The sequence below is a fragment of the Cryptotermes secundus genome, unplaced genomic scaffold (genome assembly GCF_002891405.2).
Source record: "Cryptotermes secundus unplaced genomic scaffold, Csec_1.0 scaffold1072, whole genome shotgun sequence".
Lineage (NCBI taxonomy): Eukaryota > Metazoa > Arthropoda > Insecta > Blattodea > Kalotermitidae > Cryptotermes > Cryptotermes secundus.
The window spans coordinates 1,056,141-1,075,469 of record NW_019735578.1 but is presented as its reverse complement, the minus strand read 5'-3'; the positions used below and the strand labels follow the sequence as shown (position 1 = coordinate 1,075,469).

The 19,329-nt window shown below is 40.2% G+C and overlaps 1 protein-coding gene across 11 annotated transcripts in view; it reads right to left on the bottom strand.

The window, feature by feature from the left end:
- The window catches only part of LOC111869663 (long-chain-fatty-acid--CoA ligase 5), a 145,888-nt gene that overhangs the window by 32,587 nt on the left and 93,972 nt on the right, over positions 1-19,329 (bottom strand). Inside the window, exons 1-2 of one of the 11 annotated variants that reach the window (XM_023861343.2) lie at positions 11,348-11,485; positions 6,918-7,181 (exon numbers count right to left, since the gene is read on the bottom strand). The exons of 6 other annotated variants lie outside the window; for them this stretch is intronic. In XM_023861343.2, coding sequence (XP_023717111.1) covers positions 6,918-7,001 — 84 coding nt within the window. In that variant the 5' untranslated portion in view covers positions 7,002-7,181; positions 11,348-11,485. Of the gene's footprint in view, positions 1-6,917; positions 7,182-11,347; positions 11,486-19,329 lie in introns of those variants that run through there. 4 more of the 11 variants (XM_023861344.2, XM_023861346.2, XM_023861345.2 and 1 more) reach the window with 4 other exon arrangements.

Genomic DNA, 19,329 nt, shown 5'->3' with positions numbered 1-19,329 from the left:
TTTGAAGTCACCGAGCCCATCCAGAGCTTCCTTGGTAAGGCATTCGCTGTACAAGTTGAACAGAATTGGTGATAAACAGCATCCTTGTCGAACTCCTCTTCCAATCTGCACACTTCCTGTCTCCCCCGTGTCCAGTCGTACTCTAACTTTCTGATCCATGTACAATTTGCTAATCAATCTTCTTTCACGCCAATCAGTGCCAAGGGGAAAAAAAAAGTTTTCCCCGTGCTTGACTAATTAAGCACTTCGCCATGAAGGTGTATGGGGAGTCGATATATAGATCCACGTTTTCTTGACCTGTGCACTAGTTGGACTGAGTGGTCGGCTTCACACCCTGGTCGCTTTACCTCCGCAGAAAGAGCCCCGAATACCTGTTGGACAGGAGGCTGGGTGGGGCCCAGTGCCGGTCTAAAGACGTGAAGAAGAGAAAATTATTGACCCTACCGGCTCCTTTGTCGTCCAGCTCGTAGCCAGTCATTTTGCAAGACCCACTGTCAACCAAATTCTCAGGATCCTTAAGTAACTAATTGCAAATTCACACGATGCTATGCAATCAGAAATCACTATTTTTCTAAATATATTGTGACATGCTGAGCTATGGATGACGCCCCTCCCCCACCCCCCGCCAGCCGTGATGCGCCGAGCGAAGCCGAAGCGAGCCGATGTTAGCCGAGTCCTAGCATCCTGGTCGCTAGGCAACGCGAGTCAACAGCGGTGACGTCACCAAGTAGTAACAGCGGTTACTTCCGGACAGCGTGGCTAGCAACAAGGCACCAGACGACAATTGTCCGATCGAGGCTACATAAGCAGCAGCGAAGGCTATTCACAGTCAGTTGTACTGAGTCAGTCAGTTAGTCCTGGAGCTACCGCCGAGTGAGTCCTCGAGCTACCTCCGAGTTAGTTCCGAGTTAGCCAGCAACTAGTCAGTTGTATTGTGGCACTTGGAGTGTACTAATTGTGATACTGCAGATAGCAGTAATCGTGAATCTGTAATTTGGGTGATTGTGAGAGCGGATGTGAAATAAAATTCGCTACATCAAATACATCGTGAAGTTATTTGTCGCGATATACGCCCGATACGCGACAATATATTATTCGAGATACGTACAAATATTTGATGTACTGGTTTCTCCAGTTACCTTCTTAAAGAATATGGCACAACATTTGAGGTTCTCTCATCGGTGGCTCTAGAGACTTCTATTTTCTGGGGTATAACGCCGTGTAGTTGGATCCAATCATCCGACGTTTCTAATGAGCATGTTCCCTCCATCTTCATAGTTGAAAGATGGGCAAAGCAAGAAGTCAGTATGAAGCAGACAGCAAGAAAACCATGTGAACTGCTATCGACTACATGGTGTGATATGCCAGAAAACTCTTAAAAACTAAATTGTTCATGTAAGATCTGAGGCTTTCACGGCGGTGACTATGAAGAAAGCAGTCTTCTGGGATTTGGCACCGTGTATGTGGTGTTAACCGACGTTTCGGAGGAACGTATCACCTCCATCTTCAGGGTAGAAGGAAAAATATAAGAAATCCGAAAGCGAAGAGACCGTGAGAACCGGTAAAAGCAGACTGGTCTGCCACGGCACACGGTGCCAAATCCCAGAAGACTGCTTTCTTCATAAATTGTTCATGTTGTCATCTCATTATGCTTATTATGATGACTGTTTTGTCAATAATAATAATAACAATTACCGGCTTTAGATTAGCTTTAAACCCGGCTGCTTTACTTTTAAAAAGAGAACACATTTGAATGTTTTTCTTTCACAGTATATCACAGCCATAGCTGAACTTCTGAGCGACTGTTGTAAAAATCGTTGACATTCAGAGGACCTTCTTCGAACTGAACGTATTAAAAGAAAATTAATGCCAGATGGAAAAGATGGAGTCTGAAATCATTTCCTCCAGAATGACTGACATATCCGTCTGTACAGAGATTAAAGTCCGTCAACCCATAATAAAATACAAGAAAAATATCACGAAGCAACCGCAGTCTGCAATACAGGCAGCTTTTTGCGAATCCTTCGACATCTGATGAACTGTTTATTCTAGCCAACAGCAAAATGTATCTCTCAAACTCTCACTTGCTGATGACAGGCTTGTTTCGTACACTCTCGAATATTCTTAGGACAGTATCAACTTAAAAACTTTTTTGTCATTAACATCTCTCAATTTTCAAGGATTCCGTCCAAAAATAATACACTTTGGAAGTGGCAGAGAGGAATCTTGGCTCTTGGGTTGCCACGCGGCAGTGACGTATTGAAGCTTACGAAAAATAAAGTACGTAATTAGATAGAGGATGGACTTCAGCGCGTCCATTCAGAGCTGGCAGGTGGATGGGTTAATTCTTCTGTTGTGACCCAAGGAGAACAATAAGTTCTACTTCAGAGAAGCTTTTACGTAGTATATTAGGTTTAGAAAAAAAATTAATCGTTAGTTATCCATCTAGTTTTAATTGTCCATGATATGTATGCAGTGTCCGTCTTTTAGTGCACTCAATTCCACTTGTTATTTCACAACATGTTTCGGCACTATAGTGCCATCATCAGGTGCTCCATTTACGTTAATCTATTTCATTGCTTGCAATTATGTCATTGTAAAATTTAAAAAGTATTTTAAAATGTTCGTCAATTATAATAAATATTTATATATTTAAAACTTAATGTTATATTTTAGCGTCCTGTTGCACTGATTTATGTCCCTGATTTATTCTGACCGTCTTACAGTGCATACATTTATTCACCTTTACTCTTCTCTCTTGCACTACATGTTTCAGCACAAAAGTGCCATCTTCAGGTGCTTTTCGATGTCCGTCGAACTACTTCATTGCATGCCCTGTTGTCTTTATACTAAAATAACTAAAATATATATTCGTCATATATATTGATAAATTTTAAATATTAAAAATATTAAAACTGTTCAGGATTTGTCATCCTTATGTCGTATCTCAATACGCGAGTCACACCTATCTTCTTCTATCGGAGTATTCTTCCTACTTTCATGTGTGTATTGTGCTTTGTGTTGTGTCTTGCCCCTGTGACTGCGCAACACCCGCAGCCAAACAGGGAACACACAACACGAGACACGATATGCACTGAGAGTAAGAGGAACGACTCCCATAGTGGTGGAACTATGCGCGGTGTTAGAATTGGGGCAGATAAGGTAAATAATCTTAACAAGTTTTTAGTATATAAATATTTATTATAATTGACGAACATTTTTAAATACTTTTTAAATTTTACAATGACATAATGGCAAGCAATGAAATAGATTAACGTAAATGGAGCACCTGATGATGGCACTATAGTGCCGAAACATGTTGTGAAATAACAAGTGAAATTGAGTGCATTAAAAGACGGACACTGCATACATATCATGGACGAGAATCAGTGCAACAGGACCCTAAAATACAACATTATGAATATTTTTAATTGTAATTAAGTTCTGGGTTACCCAGTCTTTAATTAATAAATAAAAAAAAACTTCAGAGAAAGAGGGTATACACATGAGTTGTACATCTTAACAATATTTATGCTTGCTATATACAGGGGTTGAACAAAATAATGGAAACACTTCTGTATACATTTCTTTATTAATATGGTGCTGGACCATCTTTTGCCTTCAATGCAGCCGTAATCCTTCTTGAAGAACATCTTCACGTTGCTTCAGACATGCTAGACCCTAGTCTCCAAAACTGACCAGAGTGGTTCAATGATGTTCAAATCTGGTGATTGTGTTGGACAGGGAAGATGCTGAAGTTCACCTTCATGCTCTTCAAACCATGTCTGAACAGTTCCAGCTGTGTGTGAATGGGGGCACTGTAGTTTTGACAAACTGCATCGTTGTTCGGAAATAACGTGTTGATCGTGGGATGTACCTGATTACCCAACCTGTCCATGTACTCCCTTACAGTAATTCGGCCACGAAGTGTAATAATGGGAACAACACAATACTGTACCATGATATTGCTGCCCAAACCATGATAGACTCTCCCCCGTGTGTCACTGTTGAAACCAGGCATACCGGATTGTAAACTCGTCCTGATGTACGGAACAGCGTGAAGGACCACTCATCTATTTCACGCATCCGGTTCCGGTTGTCTGATGTACAGGTTTTATGGGTGTGACACCATCGTTCACGCATCTAAGCATTACTTCCAGTAATCAGGGGTTTAGCAATTGCAGCCCTACAGCTACCGTTCACGTCGGACAGTTTTTGTGGAAACAGGGTCTTAAAGATGAATATTCAGTTCTGTTGTTACCTGTGCTGCAGTAGTTCTGTGATTTTTCGAAACAATCCTCAATGTACGACGACCTATTTCTGTTATTGTTGATTTTCGTCCACTGTTCCTCTTCTCTGATGCTGTCTTCCCATGAATTGTGTAGGCCGACATAACCTCAGAAGCTCTCGCTCTGGATACACCAAATTCTGTGGCACTTTTGTCACAGATGTTCCAGCTAAACGCGCGCCAAAGATCTGTCCTCTTTCAAAATCGGACAACTCTCCCATTTCTCGATACTTTCACACAGACTGTCACTGAACGCAGTCGCTAATGCAATGACACGAGCACTAAAGAGTGTAAACAGACGGAAGAACATACAGTGTTGCCAACTCTGAAATACATTCAATGTAGCCAACACAAATTCTATTCCTCAATTTCTTTGTGGTTTCATTATATTGTCCATCCTCTGTGTCTGATGATTATTTTCAATTTATACATCAATGTTTCGTCGCATGTGAAATGTAGACGCACTCAGAAATTTGAAGTCAATAGGTCGGTACACCTTTATGATCCACTGACTTCAGTTCAGTTCCAGCAACTACCACACTATGCAGTTCCCAATGTTTAAATAATGTTTAAGCAACACAGAGTAAGAAGCAGTTGTTACATCAAGATGACTTATTGAAGATAATTACAGAATTTTTGGAACAGGAATATGCAATGTCTGAAACAAAGAATTCCTAAGTTGAGTTAAAAATTTCATTTACATTTTATGTGTCACTGACTCCAGATTAATTAATCTACTTTAACGAGGGGCATAAGGTTATAGCCTATCTTGTTAAAAAATTTAAGAAAAATTTTAAAATTAAACGTCACATATACGACAGAGTGGTAATGTGAAAGAGAATATATCGTACGTAGTAGAGTCATTAAGTTCGTGGAATGTGGTTTTATCGCATCATATTACAAGGTATTCACATACACTTATGCAGATCCATATCGGCCCTCAAAATAGTTGCCTTTGGCCGCTATGCAAGTCTGCCAACGTTGATATAGCTGTCGAAAACATTGCTGAAATATATTGGCAGTAAATTCCAGTACGACGCTTTACGGTCATTCCACGAATTTTTTGACTGTGGCAGTGTACATTTTTTTAAGAAGCCACAAAAGAAACGTTACAAAATGAACGAACGAAACAACAGCTTTCGAGTACTTCAAGAGACATACAACTGCTTCGAGAACTTTTGTCGCGATTAAAAATGGTTTTCATATCTCCTCTTTAACCCAATTTAAACTTCTGGTGTAATGAAATTCTGTAACATTTCTCGCCCACTTTATAAAATTTTATTTTAAAAATATATTATATTGTGGTTCTATATAAAAATGTTTGTTCTAGATATTTTCTGGTCCGAGTTAATTCTGCTGCAAACGGATGGCCTGCAGAGGCTTTCCTGGGGACAGCCCGTTCTCTTGCACCTCATCCCGTTAACACTGTTATCTGTCACTCAGTAAATCAATATCACTGAAACTACACTATTACGTTTTTGGACATTATCCATCGTCTTGTCTATTTTCTAAAACCGTCATGTTTCTTTTTAAAAACACAACGTTTCGGAAGTGGGGGGGGGCTATGCTACAAGCCGGAAGGTCCCGGGTTCAAGTCCCGATGAGGTAATTGGATTTTTTTCAATTGACCTAATCCTTCCAGCCGCACTATGACCCTGGGGTTCACTCAGCCTCTAACAGAAATGAGTACCAGGAATTAATTAAATAATTTTCCTGGGGAGTAAAGCGCGGCCGGCGCGTAAGGCTGACAACCTTACCGCCATCTTTGAGCCGATTATCTAGATAATGTGGGACCCTCAACGTCTCACAACCTTATGGGCCTTCACGGTCTGGTACTTTTACTTTTAAGCTTTACCCTTTACTTTTACTTTTTACTTTCAACGTTTCGGAGAGTGGATTCTGTCCCCGTCCTCAGGTAAAACCTACTCAGTTGGGTCTAACAGATCCAACTGAGTAGGTTTTACCTGAGGAAGGGGACAGAATCCAGTCTCTGAAACGTTGTTTTTAAAAAGAAACAGGACGGCTTTATTATTAGTGACAGGAAATCTGAAAATCTGATAATCTTTGGTCACAAACACAGGTGCTGGAAATAAAACGTAGGATACGCCAGTGCAAAAACAAAAATTCACGAGAGATAAAATAGCGACGGAACATACCGCTATATGTGAAACCTTACTGGTATTTCCCTCTTACCTAACACCGTCTTAAAGGATAAACTTTACACCAATCAGAGTCCACATTTTTTCAGTAATCTAAAAATCGCGAGGCAGACGCCCTGGTTCCTATATGAGTTATTAATTAGCTGTGCCCTTTCTCAGATTTACATAGTAAACATGTCGTTTCTTACAACGTAACAAGTCCTGTAAGAATTCGTGCTTCAGACTTTACTTTACAGAACTTGTATTGATTCTGTGTTTCGGGTTATTACGGAAGAACATTTGTTCTGGGTCCCTATAAAGAAACAATGAAAACACCGCCCCTTATAAGCCGCTTAGATGGATGTTCTTCTCTCTGTGGTTGTGAAAGGACACTTGATAGGCTTCACAACTTCCGAAGAGCTACATAGAGCTACAAGAAGACTGTCGCAGCTGAGAAGCGAAACAACACGGAGACACGAAATGTTACTTACTTTCAAGACATCGGATTGATGGTTCATGTCGATAGGAAATTTGATGGGCTCCTGTGCGAAGCAACTGAAGCGGCTCGGCGCCATGATGGATATGCAGCACTACGTCACAGGCTCTCAACAGAGTCCGACACTGTAAACACACCGTGAGGTCAGGAGACCGAGGGAACCACAATGGTGTCTGTATGAAGAGCGCACGATTTCGGTCTTAACAGGCAGAAAAACGTTGAGATTTTGCTACAGAACTCTCTCCATGAGCCAGCTATGCTAAGATAAACATATTTCTTATGGATATATTCAGTCTAAACACCGAAAGACAATAATTTAGAGTAAAGCTTGGTAATGTCTATAGAGATTTCGAAAGAAATGGTACCGCGCGTCACAGTGCTGTGATTAGCACTCCAGATTTCTATTCTGGAAATTTCGGATTCGAATCAGTTCACAGACAGATCAGGCTTAAATATATTCTTCGCGGTTTTCTTCAACACTTTCAGAGAAATATTGGAATATAGGCCCTTACATTGGTCCTTAAAATTAAGTAAAATTAATTTTTCTTGGCTGTGATAATAGTTGTATAATATTAATGCTCTGTGTAAACTTTCATCAGATTCTGAAGAAGCACTCAAAATATATAAAAGAGAATTAAAATCGAATTTCTCCACAAAATATAGCGCAGGTCATATCATACTGAGTTTTATTAAAAAACACTTTATTTTGGGCGCTATTACTACGGAAAGACTTCCAACGGATTATTTTTTCGAAAATCTTTTTAAAGCAAATGAAAATACGGCGCCAAGTCCCATATTTCTCTCCATAATAACATCTCTCGGCTTCAACCACGCCCAGCGAAAGCTGGGCACCGTCAAACTTTGCGGTAAGAGGTATCCTCATCCTGTCTACGTCTTCCGTATTATATTTAGGCATCCTGCTACATAAAAGGTTATGTTGCATTAGAGACGGAAACGAGTGGACGAGTGGTAGGAAGTTTTCATTGCTACGCAACTACGAAACAGAGGTCCATGGCAGCTTCAGGTCACAATTATGATTAGCAGCAAGTGGAAATCAAATATGGATAGGCCTACAGAATAGTTAGGATAAATTTCCTCAGTTTATTTAAGGCTTTCTTAGTTGTAAAGATCGCAGAATAGAGAAAAGAATATGAAGTGGGTGGACGGTGGTTCAAATAGTTGTGGCCTCACAGAGTAGAATGGAACACGGGATCTTCCGAGAAGAAGGCGTACTAACCTTTTAACTCTGGGCGGCGCCATAGCTCAAGCGGTTAGTCGCTGGCTTCCCACTGCGGCGGCCCGGGGTCTGGTAAAGTGGGATTTGTGGTGGACAAAGTGGCGCTGGGGCAGGTTTTCTCCGAGTATTTCGGTTTCCCCTGCCAATCTTCATTCCACCAATTGCTCCACACTCACCCTCACCTATCATCTGGGGCTGGTACAATAGGCCAGAAGTGGCCGCAGTACAAGGGCCTTAGTCCCATCCCACTAGCAATAAAGGACACCCTCTTAACTGCTACTTTCGAATCGGAGACTCTATATGAGATTATGTACGTAAGACACTCTCTCATTAGTATCGATATTAAATTAACAAAGAATGTGTACGTCGAGGAACCAGTCTACTGCTCCAGATTAAAGCGGAAATTCCCTCAGAAGAAGGTTTCATATATTGTGAACTCCTCATCCTTGGCTTCTTAGAGCTCCTGAAATCTACATTAACCCAGAACTGTAATATACAATCCAGGCTACAGGCCCAGCTGTTCCCTTCCGTCACGTAGGTCCGCCCATGTGATGGTCTAGGACTGCTAACAAACATTTCACTTCCATTTATTTCCACATACATAGAATTACATTTCAACAAATCCAAACCGAACCGCAAATATTAAATTAAGAGGCGGTAATAAAGCCTGGAGTTTATATTATACGAGTCTGCATTTGTTTTAGTGTGCTAACCACGTATGTTGCCAAATAGCAACATTCTATAGAGTGATACAAATCACTCAAAATGTTATGTTAAACCATCAAGGGATGGGGCTTTCACAGCAGTGTTGCCATGATCTGTATTTTTGAAAGCTTGCTGAGTTAGGACACCTACAGGATTAAAATTGTAATCAACGCAGGGTGATACGCGACAAGTTGAGAAAGTGAATCCTATAGCTTGCAACATTCCTTTGTTCCACATACCTCATTATGCAGCACAAGATCATATGAAATCAAGTGTGGTGTTTCAAAGTTATTGCCAAACAAAGTACACGTCTCACTGATATATGATAAACGCCAAATAATTACGCCTACTTCAGGGATTTGTAAAAATAAAAAAAAAGTAGAGGTATCCCTGTAAGAGGCCATGGAGGCCCATAGGTTTGTGAGATGTTGAGGTTCCCACATTTTCTAGACAATCTGCTCACAGATGTCGGTAAGGTTGTCAGCCTTACGCGCCGGCCGCCCTTTACCCCCAAGAACATTCCAAGAACATTCCTGGTACTCATTTCTGTTAGAGGCTGAGCCTACCCCAGGTTCATAGTGCGACTGGAAGGATTAGGTCAATTGAAAAAAAAAATCCAATTACCTCATCGGAACTTGAACCCGGGACCTTCCGGCTTGTAGCATAATACCTTAACCAATTAGAATAATTCAACGAATTAATTATAAAATTTAATTTAGGCATTCACTTGAAGAAAGATCCCTGACAGTTGATGTAAATAACGAACCGTGTTTGTGTAGTGTTTACTTATTTCCTTCAATAAACCACAATCACATACCGTGCGGTTATTACGAGCCAGAAGTTTGTGATACACAGAGGGATACGATGGAGCTAATAACCAATTTTACTATCCTCTTCCTTTTGGACGAAGGGCACAAATGAATGCATTTTGGAAATATCGCCTGTTTCTGCCTGTCCGATACCACTAAACTGACTTAGATAAAATTTTGTTTGGTTGGTATTAGAAATTATTGGAACAATTCCTTTGTGTGGGTATCGGCCCTATAAAAATCCTACTTTGATTTAATCTAAATGCATAAATATTCTCAAACCTAGATCACCCTATAGAACATTAGTGGAGTGACATTAAATAAAGAGATCATGAATATCTGCTTTCATTCTATGCACATTTCGATGCAATCCACATTTAACGTACACAATGAACAAAAATATACGCCTCAGTACGATGTAACATTTGTACTGTTTCTCAGTATCTGCAGTAAATAAACGGAAGGCTCAGTGAGATACGTTCAATAGAAAACGGTGCAATTGAAAAAATGTGAAATTTATTGAAGCACGTATTTCCAGCCTCCGTTAAGGCGCGTGCACATTACTCGTGCTCGTGTGACTCGTTATGCTCGCGAGTAATGTGGACGATATGAAAAGTCACGAGACAAGCAAATTTAAAATTTTTAGTTTAAAAACTATAGCCAATAAATTAAAATACTACTACAGCCTATACACGCTACGAGTAAATATACGGATCCTCACGCGCCGAAGCCTGGTGAGCAACTGAAGTAGTGTGGACGAAGATTTACGGGCACAAGTAAAAGCCAGACGAGTCTCCCGACGAACACAAGCCTGGCGAGCACGAGTAACGTGGACGTGCCTTTAGCTGTACGAATATCAGGGGCATATTCCAAGTTATATACCGGATCATGCTACATTGCTAATAAACAGGACAGCGTTTAATGGCACATGCGCCCTATATATAATGCATTAAATACATGATACAATAACGACGAAAGGAACAATCAGGAAGACCTGTGTTTTTAAATTTAAATGTTAAACTAAGTGCAGTGTGACAGATACATGAGTAATACACCTGGTGATGGCCGTTTGTGGCCGAAACATGTAGTGTGTAAGGGAGAGCAAAACGAAAGACCTACAATATATGGTTTGCACTGAAGACGGAGTTTGTACCATGTATCGTATGGAGTGCAGCAGGATGCTTAAATATAATATTATAATGCATTAAATTAAAAAGAGTCTTAAGCGGATATCTTGTTCGTGTTTCTTCTGTCTATATGTTTCGTCTCCGAAACTACAACGGAATATAATAAAATTTGGTACGGGAAGTCAATGTTAAACTTGTGGGTTGAATGTGATTTGGGTTCAGATTGGCCGATTATAACCCCTGGAATATATATATAATTTATCCTCAATTTGGTTAAATGCAGACCAAATAAAAAAAGTTTTCAAATATGAAATTGTAGTTACAAATGAAATTCGCCAATTTCACGATACATATATATATACACCAATTGCAGAATTAGTTCATTTAGAAATATCGTATAATTCATTCGAACAGACAGCCTCAATGAACTTCGTTTATTCCCCCCACAGTTGTTACGCGTTGCTCGTAGAACACTACTTTTCATAAACAACGCGTTTCAGAACACAGCGATATAAAGACCTGAAATTTCAGATCCGTGGTCACTCACACAATTCACACGAAGTCACTTAATCACGAAGTGCTAGGCATCGTGCACACACTACTCATGGTACCGCAGCCTCTGCTCACAGCACGTCACTGAAACCCACTGCGAGAAGCTGTTCGTGGTTCACAACTCGGGGACAAGGGGCGCACATATATTCATGACGAAATCTAGAATGGGCGATATATAAATATAGACCCATAGAGGAGAAACAATGTTAGGAGCAACCTGGACGCGGTGGTGGGGAGAAGATTGGAAGTAGAGTCGTAACACAAACACTTTGAGAGACAGGGCCGACATAACATAATTAGAAGTGAGACAAGGACAGGTCATGTAACGAAGATCACACAATTCTGAACATGCATAATAACGCCGTCTTTCCTTCCTTTGAATATAACAGTGCGCAACACAGATAAACAGTTCTCTTGAGAACTGCTTAGAAACTTATTAGGCACATGTATGACATTATGAAATATTTAAAAAATACTTTATATGCATTCTTTGCAATTAGTGTACAAAACTGAGGTATTTGTATAAAATGTGAAAAGGTAAATTTGTCCCTGTGCTTAACTAATTAAGCACTACGCCATGAAAACTCAACAACTCTGTTGTTGAGTTGTTGTTTCCATTCCCTACAGTACGGATAATACTTTGTGAGATGAGGCACTGACTAATATTATAATTTACTTTACTACATCTACATTACGAGCCTCATACACAATTTTATATACGCGTAAGTATGAATATTCCATAATGTTATATTTTAGCGTCCTATTGCACTGACTCATGTCCATGATTTATGCTAACCGTCTTACAGTGCATACACTTTTTTCACCTTACTCTTCTCTTTTGCACTAGTCCGTGGGAACGAAACAAATAACAAATCATAAATCAAAGACTGATACTATGATATAAAAACACCAAAAGAATTTTATTCTTATTTTATATCATAATTTTATTTTATATAACTTGATTTATTGTATTTTTTACGTCAAGTGTTTTTATATATTTTAATAATGTTGTATTTAATTTTGTTGGTGCTGCCGTTCAGTGGTGTGTACATGTGTGTAAATCATGTGTTTGCCTGATGATGGTTATCAATAGCCGAAACATGTAGCAGGGCCGAAAATGGTCTGATTTTGATATTAGTTGTGTTGTGACGGATATAATAAAGAGGTTGTATATTGTAACACAACAGGATGCACGAAATGAAAATTGGAAATTATTATTATTGCTATTATTATCATTATTATTATTATTATTATTATTATGGCGAATATTTGCATGGAGGGTCTACGGCACAACCCTTTCCATGCTAGATCGCTCAGCACCACCAGCCTCTTCCGCTGAGAATGATTTTGGTGTTCAAGGACGTAATTTAAGAAAACAGTTATCTTCCATTTTCTTTTTGTTAATTGTAATTATTTGTGGTATAACAAAAATCTTAAGTTGTATCTAAATTACCACGGATACTACACAAAATAAAAAGCAATTTTGCTAAACAAAGCTTAGTGTACGTTATTTTTCTATTCGAGTAGTGACTCGGAGAGGGAACCTTGTATTCTGCGCATGCTCAAAGTTTCGACTTTGTTACAGGTGACAGAAAGAGAGGGCATGTTGCATACAGCCAATGACGCGGTAAACATGAGGGGTCGCCACAACAAACTTATTTCCTGAAAGAGTAAGACGAAACGACTAAAAAGTGATCGTACAATTGCTACAGTGTTGCTACAATTCAACGTCCATTGCCTCCCTTATGATGACATGCGAAAGCAATGAATAGAACCGTAAATTCGGAAGTTGTGACCATAACAGGCACACCATGACTCAGTTCTGTTTGCCTTCCACCATCTGAACTAGTTTTCCTAAGATCACTCAATAATGCTGTCTCCATCTTCTCGGTTTTCAAGAGACTTCTCCACAAAACTGTCCACCTAACCTTATTTCCATAACACCAACTCTATGCTCAACTCACTGCAGCCTCCAAAACTCTTTATTCTAACACAAGATAACCTGTGTGAATCACTGAGTTTCTAGTTATGAAGTATCCCAAAGTGCCCACTTACCTAATCCTCGTTATCTCCAAACGTTTTCCTTCCAAACACTTACAGTTTATGTTCCTCCTTCAAAGTAAAAAACAAAGTTTCACAATCACACAAAACACTACCAAAATTATGACTTCACAGCTTGATGTTTAGGGTCTTCGTAAGCAGAAAAAGTTATGGAATTGGAATTTAATATTAAAAAACACTTAGGGAATTTTGAATATAGCTACGATTCATTCGTAGAAACTGAAAAGATAAACATGTCAAATCTCACTTGATCTTAAAGGAAAGCCTGTTCTTTATTTTTTCGGGTGAGGAAAGGAGACAGTACTGCTTTACTTANAAGAAACTGAGAAAGACTACGACGGACTTTGGCCAGAAGACTGAGATACTTCGGATTCTGAAGATGTGACGAAGGGAAACCAGCCAGTGGCTTTCGGTGGTAACAGTGGAAGAAAGGGTAAGGTAAGTAAAAGTAAAAATGAGATGTGAAAAATATCGAAGGAGCAACACGCCATGCGAACCCTGCAGCATCGACAAAACGTCCTTTTTTTGACAAGGAGGCTGAGTGCCAAGTGGTGAAAAGAAAACACTTGGCAAGGCTCACCAGCACACCTCTCCGCTAACGAACCGACACACCAGCATGCGGTGTAGTGGGCGGGCAACATCCTCCCGTAATTCGCACACGAGATGTAAACACATAACGGTAGGGCTGACTGCAGCAGCATGGAGATGTGGGTGAGAGGCCAATTCAACCTCCGGCATCTTTACCACGAGGGAATCCACAGGCTAAAGGGTGGCGCGTGCCATTAGGCTAGAGATCTACCTATCTATCTATCTATCTATCTATCTATCTATGGCTCTACAGTCCTTTTGTTGGGCCCTGGCCGCTTTTTCAGTTTCTTAATCATATACAGAGTCGGTAGGACTCCCTGAACGGGGGAGCAGCCCGTCGCAAGGCAGCTACCTGCTTATAAGACAGCACTAACAGAATAAACGCATACAGACTGCCATGCTTTGAGTGGGATTCGAACCTACGATCCCAGCGTTACAGCGAGCGAAGACAGTTCATGCCTTACACCGCGTGGCCACTGTGATCTGCAATGGGCTAGAGATGGTGAGAAGACAACATTCAACAATTCGCTAAAGTCGAGAGTTGAATCCCATCATCCAACTCATAGCTAGTCAACTTATTAGTTGATGTAACCGTAACCCGGTTCATTAAATAAAAAAATACCACGTGGGGGGAGCATCAAAATCACACAAAATATTTTATATGGCAGATACATATACATGAATTCTGAACCTTCAGAAGACGAATGACAGATGGTAACCGTTATATGGCAACGTTCCGCAGAATATCAGTTAAATTATTCCTTACAATTTACAGCGCAAATCATGAATATCTCCTATTCAGAACAGGCACCGCACGCACTCTTTTTGCATACCCCATTGACCTTTTATGTTCACTGATTGCAGACGCAGTGATGTAGTTGCAAAGTTCATCGCAACACGTATCCCACTGCAAGGAGTCAGAAATTATTTTCATTTGCATTTCGTTAAGTGTTGTCATGTATTTCAGTGACTAAGATGCGTGTTTGTATTGGTGAACCGGTTTACTGGATCTTCACTAGTCATAACAATTACTTCTTACACTCCTAAGATTAAAGTAAAGTAAAGTAAAGTAAAGTAAAGTAAAGGTATCCCTGTAACAGGCCGTGGAGACCCATAGGGTTTGAGACGTCGAGGTTCCCACATTTTGTTGACAATGGGCTAATAGACGGCGGCAAGGTTGTCAGTCCTACGCGCCGGCCGCCCTTCACCCCAAAGAATATTTAAAGAATATTCCTGGTACTCATTTCTGTTAGAGGCTGAGTCGACCCCAGGTCCATAGTGCGGCTGGAAGGATTAGGTCAATTGAAAAAAAAAATCAATGACCTCATCGGGACTTGAACCCGCGACCTTCCGGCTTGTAGCATAACGCCTCGACCAACTACGCTACCGCGTGCACCTACAGTCTCAAGATTACTGTAACTATAGCACATGTAAAGTCACACACTAAGTTTTCTAATTCTTCTTGTCACACTGCTGTTCCCTTGGAACTTCGGAACTCAAGTGAAGTCAATTCCCATTCCAGTAATATCTCATATCCTCTCGGCACGGACCACGCACAGAGAACACAGTCCTACTGTTGCCAACGCAGACCACACAGAAAACAAGTCACGTGATAACTATTTCGCCAGTCCACTGTTGCCTAGCAACGTGATATGAACATTCGCCCTATTGTTGCGCCAACTTAAGTGAGAAAAATGTTTATCGCGCCGTTGTCTAGCTATACATATTACAATATTATATAGAACATATTTTTAAAAATATCTCTAGATCTTAATGAATATGCCAAGTATAACCATGCATATACCAACGTTTTGTACAACTGCCTTTTTTAAAGAAAACTAACCAGTTTTCATGTAATGCTCATTTCGGATATCCGTCCAACATTTAGTGAAGATTTCAATATCAAATTTCATCGAAATCTATTCAGTAGTGTCGGATGTGCAATATGTTGAGGCACAGATATGCGTCCTGCCCCCAGCATGCGTTTATTTTATGACGCTGTATATGGACATCGAAGTGAACGAGCGTGAAGGAGCCGCATCACCACCATCATCATCATCATCATCATCATCATCAGCTCGACAATCCTGTGTGGCCCCTGACCTTCTTGAGAAGCTTCAGCCAGTCTTCTCTATTCATAGCCACATTCCTCCAGCTCCTCAACCCCCGGGTCCTGTCCGATATCCTGGATCACACCACCCTCCCATCTCAGTTGGGGCCTTCCAATTTTCATATTACCTTCAGGTCTGATATCAAACATCTTCTTGGCTGTTTTCCATATTACATATATGTATATGTCCGGCTCAGCTTAATCTGTTTATATTAATATATTTAGCAATATCTGGCTCATTAAATGGCTTAAACAATTCATGGTTCTATCTCTTCCTCCATGTATCCTTATCCTGCACTGCTCCAAAAATGCATCTGAGAACTCTTTTTCAAATAGACCTAATGACCTGTTATCTGCTGTGGATAGCACCAAGGCCTCAGAGCCAAATATTAAAATTGGTCTCACAGGTGCCTTTTGCATCAGCAATTTAGTAGAAGGAGCGAACAGTATTAAAAATGTAAGGTGATAAAGGAGAAAGAGACTTATCAAGATTTCAAGCTCGCGTTTATGAAACAGCGAATAATAGGCGCAAATAAAAAAAGTATGCGGCGATGACAGATATGATTCAGTCAGACGGGCCGACATGTGACGTGTAGGCAGAGACGCCTTCACGTGTGGAAGAAATAGCATCGAGCTAACCTCAGCCTCTTTGGTATGAATTTGTAACGCCTCCTTCAGCTCAATCGGTCCTGATTCGCACTAAACATAGGCATAAGACATTGTTTCGCTATGAAAAATAAACAAAACCAAGCTGGAACTGAGACAGTTACGTAACGCTGAACGTCATCCAGCATTGTTTGGGTAACAAAGTCAAGGAGGTTATGACAAAGACATACCTCTGATTGAGGGAGGGAAACGAACTCCGTGGCCTGTAGTCCGCAAGCGAACTGTAGCGACCGAGCGAAGTTCGTGCCGACTTTAGCGGATAGAGGGTCTCGCGTGGTCAGGGCAACAAATCCCCACGGCCGTTAATTTCGGATTCCTAGACCGGAGCCGCTATTTCCTTGAAATAGTGGCTGTTATCCTCATGAGGCGGAGTGGACCTCGTTTCAGACCCACCACTCCTCAGAAAATCTAGTAGCGTAGTGAATCGAACCCGGGACTTCTGGATCTGTAGGCAGGAACACTGACCACTAGACCACAGAGGCTGTCATTATTAATACATAAGTTGGAGAAAGTATTGCGCAACACAACCAAGACTTTCGAGACCATAAACAATTAATTAATTGGTTCGAACCCTGTTTCGGGTTCGATGTACGAATATTTCAGCGTGATTCCCATTGCTACAGTCTTGCGGTGGTCTGATCCTACATTTTCAAATGCTGCAGCCTGTGTGAAGCAAACGAGAAAAGATGGCGCAGTCAGTGTTGCAACTATGGGCNCCTGAGCCAGATAAATCCAATCCATACCACTTCATCCTATCTCTCTAAGATACATTTTGAGCTCCTCATTATGCAGTTTTTCCAACCACCTGTCACTTCATCTCTCTTCGGTCCAAATATTCTCAACACCCTGTTCTCAAACACCCTCAGTCTATTTTCCCCCCTTAATGTCAGAGACCAAGTTTCACACCCATACAGAACCACAGGAAAAATTATAGTTTTGTATGTTCCAATTTTTATGTTTTTGGATTTCCTTAGAAAGCATTAACCAGTTTGTCTTTGTGTTTCGTGAGTAATATGGATTGAATTTTTAAAAATTATTAAGATAAACTTCATGCTTTTAAAATTTAATCATGTAAACTTGCTTCCAATAAGTAGCTATGGTATTGCTACATTTACTCGTAAAGCGCCACTTTTATGACCCAGAGAGTTTATATTTTAATGGTTAATAAATACGCCCTCCGCTAAATTTATCCCTGGATCCATGCCTATAAAGTATGGAAAAACACTTCCATGACTTGGCAGAGAGTTAAAATTCTCAACCAAGAAACTGGATAGCTCTGAGATCAAATATCATACCTTACGATATAAAGCATGACTGACCTCATATTAGAGAAAGGAAAAAAAGATTTAATTTCCAATTAGTAATTTTCTTAAAATAAAGAGACGGCAATTAAACGTTCACTGTATTCACAGAAAACTCAGGGAGAGTTAGCTAAAAGCAAATGTCCGGGCAACACAAACGTGCTAGAAAATCAAAATTTGAATAAAATACTGACACTTTAGTACAAGCAAATTCATATTTCATACAGAACAAAAACATGAACTGCATTTATTATATTAATGGTAAAGGTAAAAAATGTACAGCTATCTCTATAACAGGCCGTGGAGGCCTGTGAGACGTCGAGGCTCCAACAATTTCTAGACAATCGATTCACAGATGGCGGTGATGTTGTCAGCCTTATGCGCCGGCTGCCCTTTACCCCCAGGAAGATTCCTGTTACTAATTTCTCTTAGAGGTTGAGTCGACCCAAGGGCCACAGTGCGGCTGGAAGAATTAGGCCAACTGAAAATTCCAATGACCTCAACGAGAATCGAACCAGCGACCTTCCGGCTTGTATCATAGTATATATGCGTATAGTGCACCCATTTATTGCATTAATGGCATCTGAAAATAACTGCATTTGTTACGTAACTTTACTCCACTTACCACACCCTATGTTCTTTGTTTTACCGGTGCCCATGCCTTGGCTATAGATGACCCATCGTACACAACAGAACGGCTGGCGGTCTAATTAAGCAAGGGGCTGGAAACACAACAGGCCCCTTTATTTGAGAGCACAAATCAATTGGCACAGATGTATGGAAGTCGTATGAAGAATTTTAATCTCGATTAGGTATCTGTGTATATATATATATATATATATAGACACAAAGAATGTTAAGAAATTAGTGCATAAGGGAATGGTCTGTCCAATCTCCGAAGCTATGGAATGGATATATTTTTCACTTAATACCGAGCACATGCATTCAAAGTTATTGACTGAATATATCTCGATTAGTATCGATCCAGTATACCTCCTAGTTAACATTGAATCGAAATTGGTCGATTTCTCTTGAAAACTTCTCATTGGGCGTATGAATAAAATATATACGTCTTTAAGTTCTAGATCCTTTAATTGACACAGCAACAAATTAAGGAAATTTAAGGAAAATTAACTTCTGACTGTGCACTGTAATTCGCTTTTTTCCAATTGCTTTGTAACATAAAGATGTAAATTTATATCTGGGCTTTAGTTAATTAAACACCGCGCTCTGGAAACTTATAGGGCAGTC